The sequence below is a fragment of the Scylla paramamosain genome, chromosome 36 (genome assembly GCF_035594125.1).
Source record: "Scylla paramamosain isolate STU-SP2022 chromosome 36, ASM3559412v1, whole genome shotgun sequence".
In the NCBI taxonomy this organism is placed as follows: Eukaryota; Metazoa; Arthropoda; class Malacostraca; order Decapoda; family Portunidae; genus Scylla; species Scylla paramamosain.
The window spans coordinates 14,646,908-14,651,907 of NC_087186.1; the positions used below are offsets into that span (position 1 = coordinate 14,646,908).

The window sequence follows — 5,000 nt, forward strand, 5'->3', positions numbered from 1 at the left end:
TAATTCCTTTTGTTTATCTTGTACACTTAATTTCTCTCTAAAAGGGCATCCAAGGTTTTTCTTTTTTTTTTTTTTTACTATTTATAACTCGGCAAATGATTTACAGTTAAGACTCATCCTTGTTTTATTGAACAGCTTCAGATGACGTACATTGTGGTATAGAATAACAATAGCAGCACATGATTCTGAATGATGAAAGAGGAAGATGTGACAAGGATAGGAAATACGTAAATGGCTCTCTCTCTCTCTCTCTCTCTCTCTCTCTCTCTCTCTCTCTCTCTCTCTCTCTCTCCCCTCTCTCTCTCTCCACACAATATAAAAAGTTACACAAACCAGACTAAGATTAAATTCTCCATTATAAATCCAAAACCTTTCCATGATAACCCTTTTGACAACAAGAGAGAGAAATCAAATACAAGGGAATTTCTCTAAACACTCGCACACAAACCATCCTAAAATATCGAGATCGGAACACACACACACATCCACAACGCAGACGCACCAAACACAATAAAAACATAATGAAAAATCACCACTAAAGAGAAAACATAAAGAAACTATGAGGAAAGAAGCGAAAAACACAAACCAGGGATATTTTTTCTTACCGAGAGAGGAAGAGCGGAACTTGGGGAGAGAACAGAAAATGGAGGCTGAGGAGGAGCAAATAGGGAGGAATGTGGAGGAAACTGAAGCAGGAGGAGGTGGAGAGATAACATTAGCAACTATCAACACCAACTATCTCAAGGGCCCCATTACTGTCACATCTTTCAAGCCGTGAGTTGCTGGGGAAACTGGTCCCCAAAATCGCCCTAGATAAGGAAATTTTTACCCTGTCCTTAGCTGGGGAGGAAAGGGAAGTTTGGGTGCCATAGGGTGATTCTTTACCCTATTTCTACACCTCCCCTGATGATTTACGATTAATTATTCACGTCTGGGTTAATAGGTGTGTTTTGGGGCTTTAATGATAGGAATAACAGGTGTTTAATCAAGGTTTTCAAGGGCGTTTCGTTCACCTTATTCCTTGACCTTTCCTGACGCTGTATGATTAAAATGCTTGTTTGTGGGTTTATCTATGCGTGTTTTGTATGTTTTATTGTGTGTTTAGCATGTTTTATTGATCAGAATAGTTGGTGTTTAGAAACGGGGAAAAAAAACACCATTTAAAATCCTAATTATACCTCAAAATGTCCCATAATTAATATGTATGTATGTTTGGGTCGCTAATAGGTGTTTTGTGTTTTTTTTATTATGATTTTTAAGGGTGTTTATCTTCCCTTATTTCTAGACCCTCCCTGGTTCACTATGAAATGCATGTGTAGATTAATGGGCATTTTTTGTATGTGTGTGTGTGTGTTTTCTTTTTTTGTGTTTTCTTCCATGTAATTGGGGTTTTATTCGTGTTTTTGTGTGTATGTGGTGTCAGGAGGGGATGTTTTGCATCTTGGCATTAAATCTTTGCTGTAGAGAAGTGAAGATGCATTGATTACCATAACTGTGTAGATGTGTGCCTATCTCATTCAACCTAATTCAACCTAACCTAACCAACTACATTGAAGTGTAACTATCTTTAATCAAGCATCAACCTTACCTAATGTAACCTAACTAAAAAAAAAAATGAAAACAAGAAGAAAAATAAGAAAAAAGAAAATACATAAATAGAAAAAAAAAGAACCAGAGAAATCACAATTATTTGGATAATAACCGATAAGGAGAAGGTAAAGAAAGGTAGCAGAGTAAAGTCACTGATGATCCTTAATTTCCCAGGCACAATGTTGTCCTTCAGAAGCCCGGCCAAGGCGAGGGTGAAGGAGACGAAGGAGAGGAAGAAGATGAGGGAGGAAGGTTGATTAAGGAGAAGAAATGTTTCGCCAGTGAGTATGAAGAGGATCAAGAAAGGGAGGATAAGGATAATGAGGATGAGGGTTACAAGGAGAGGAAAATAAAGAAAGGCAACATCACCAAGAGATATTACGTGCAGAAGTGAGTTGTGTGTGTGTGTGTGTGTGTGTGTGTGTGTGTGTGTGTGTGTGTGTGTGTGTGTGTGTGTGTGTGTGTGTGTGTGTGTGTGTGTGTGTGTGTGTGTGTGTGTGTGTGTGTGTGTGTGTGTGTGACAAAGGCAACACCTGCATTCTCAAACATTTTAGTCCCTTTTCTCAACTTTTAACAAGGTTTGGTTAAAAGTATCGACGTTTTCAAAGTTTTCACGATTCTAGTGATGGTTTAACAAAATTTCTCACCTGCCAATGAGGGGAAATAACACATGACCCTGACTAACATTGGTCTGTTTAATTCTGCAGCTAAAAATCCAGACCTCAAGAATACAGGGCATTTTTTTATTCTTTTTTTTTTTGCAATATTCCCTCCACAGAAAACCAAAACCATTGATTAATTTAATTCTGCAGATGAGTTTAGAACACTTCATTCCCCGCACTGAGGATAAAAAACATCAGCCAAATTAATTCTCCAGATAAATCAAGGCTGCTCAAGAATCTAGATCCTCTTTACAACATCCTCAGATTCCGCAAGGAGTGGCTGACATACCCAGTGTTCAGGGACTGGTTGTCAAGATGTAATAACAGTGACGACAAGGCTTACTGTACAGTCTGCAACAAGGAGCTGTGTGCCGGCAAGTCTGAGCTCCTGCGACACCACAAGGGGAAGAAGCACCAAAAGAAGATGGAGATGTGGGTGCAAGGAGGAAGCAGCACCACCACCACCACCACCAGTACAAGCAGCATTCATGTGAAGGCCTCAGATCCACCTGATTTGTCGACGGTTCTGGATGAAAATGGAATGTCGCACGTTTTGGTGAGGTGGTTGTTTTGTTGTGCTCTCTCTCTCTCTCTCTCTCTCTCTCTCTCTCTCTCTCTCTCTCTCTCTCTCTCTCTCTCTCTCTCTCTCTCTCTCTCTCTCTCTCTCTCTCTCTCTCTCTCTCTCTCTGCTTATGTTTTTGTTGCCTCTGTCATTGCTTTGTTTCCTCTATTTCTTATTCTCTTTCTCTATGGCTGATTTATTCTTCTATACCTCTCTCTCTCTTTCTCTTTGTCTTACTGCTTTAGCATTAAGACAATCTTTCACTGTATAATGGCATGACAGACAAGATCCAAAATCAACCCATCTCTATTCTCTCCCTCTTTCTTCTGCAGCACATCATTGACCTCCGCAGCGACACAGTGACACAGCCTTGCCGGGAGATGAAGAATGCTATGGTTAGTGCTGTGCTGGGGGACGATGCTTTCTCAGAGGACCCCACTGTTAAAAGTATGTCTGTTTTTGTTCACACTTATATTCTTTCTGAGTATCCCATTAAAAGCAGGTCTCTGTTCTTGTTTATATTTATTTACACTGAGGATTCTGTCATTAAAGGCAAGTCTTCCTTCGGTTCTTATTCATACTTGGTGTGGTTTCATTGAGATGGTACCATTTCTTCCTTTGTGTTGATAATTTTGCATTTTCTTCCTTTCTTGGGTGGTATTTTGCATAGTTAGCTTTTCATTTTATTCTTTCTTTGCATTGATAGTTTTTCATTCCCTTCCATTCTTGAACAGCACTTTGATAGATACCTTTTTATACTCTTACATCCTTCATTGCATTAGCTAACCTTTCATTCTACTTTTTCCTCTTCTTTCTTTGCTCCTCATTTTACATCCAGGTTTTGTTTTCTTCCATATATTAAATGCAGTGTGAACTAAAACCTTTACATATAATCTTTCCTCATTACAGCCCTGGAGGAGAAGGTGGCTGCACTGCTAGAGAAAGAGGCAGCTCTCTTCCTTCCCTCAGGCACCATGGCAAACCTCATCAGTGGTAAGCATTATCGCTCCTTCCTGCTCACATCACCCATAAACAACACCCCACGGGAAGACACCAGAACATCTTAAGTATTTCCGTTCTTCCTTACACACATCGTCCATAAGCAAAACAAAGATAGACACCAGAAGAACACATGAGAGCATGTTTTAATTGGCCATACTGTCACTGAGTGCAAAAAAGTGCAATGGAAGTCTAACATCCTTCTCTTTATCCTTTCCTTCCAAGTCATACTATAGAAAGTCACCAGAACACCTGAGAGCATGTTATAATTGGCTACACTGTCACTGAGTGTACAAAAAGCTTAACACCCTTCCCTTCCCAGTGATGGCACATTGCTGGGACCGCGGGGCTGAGGTTATTGTTGGGGACCAGAGCCACCTAAACGTCTGGGCCCAGGGTGGCATGGCACAGGTCAGACCCCTCAGTTGCTCCTCTTATATTACTGGTATTGTGGTTAATAGTCATGTAATCTGTTGTACTTGCCTCCACTGTGATTAAATGGGGATGATAGATGGAAATAGGTAGGCGTGTTTTATTCAGGGACTAACATGTAGGCCTGATGACTTCTTGCGTCTTCACTTATTGTTTTATGGTCTTATGTAAGGGAAGATAGGAATGTTAAAGTGATGATTTGCAAATAAGAATGTCAGATGAAATGGTGTGCAAATATGAATGTTGGATAAATTTATGGTATGCCACTTCTGTTTAAGGCCTAACAGCACCCTGCCTCCTCAGATCGGGGGCATCCATCACCGCATCATCAAGAACCAGCCAGATGGAACATTCTCCATTGAGGAGCTGCAGGCACTCATGCGGAACAGTAACGAACAGTGGCCCAGACATACGCTGGTGTGTGTGGAGAACACCCACAATACGCTGGGCGGCAAGGCACTCCCTGTGCAGTGGATGGATGAGGTGAGATGGATGCATCACTTTTTGAGTCTGATTGTCAATGGTTCCTGTTGCAGTGCTATATTTTTCTTTTGCAATTTAGTTTCTTGCAATTTAGTTTCTTGTTTCCATTTTTCTTGTTGTGACTTTGAAATATCTTATAGGGTTTGTAATATTTGTAACTTTAAAATATCATACTTTATTCTAATTTCATGAATTTGAATGTTTCCTGTCACAATCTCTCATTTTCTGTTGTTATACCAGTGATTTTTCTCAATGAAACTCTGTTCTTGGTC

General features: G+C 40.2%; 1 protein-coding gene and 1 long non-coding RNA gene across 3 annotated transcripts in view; one reads left to right on the plus strand and one right to left on the minus strand.

Moving 5' to 3' along the window:
• LOC135091062 (uncharacterized) overlaps positions 1 to 5,000 on the minus strand; it is a 40,511-nt gene that overhangs the window by 22,742 nt on the left and 12,769 nt on the right. The window lies entirely within an intron of this gene.
• The window catches only part of LOC135091060 (uncharacterized), a 6,788-nt gene continuing 2,303 nt past the window's right edge, over positions 516 to 5,000 (plus strand). The window contains exons 1-7 of the mRNA XM_063988410.1: positions 516 to 774; positions 1,765 to 1,980; positions 2,517 to 2,808; positions 3,147 to 3,261; positions 3,724 to 3,807; positions 4,136 to 4,224; positions 4,549 to 4,728. Coding sequence (XP_063844480.1) covers positions 560 to 774; positions 1,765 to 1,980; positions 2,517 to 2,808; positions 3,147 to 3,261; positions 3,724 to 3,807; positions 4,136 to 4,224; positions 4,549 to 4,728 — 1,191 coding nt within the window. The 5' untranslated portion in view covers positions 516 to 559. The remainder of the gene's footprint in view (positions 775 to 1,764; positions 1,981 to 2,516; positions 2,809 to 3,146; positions 3,262 to 3,723; positions 3,808 to 4,135; positions 4,225 to 4,548; positions 4,729 to 5,000) is intronic.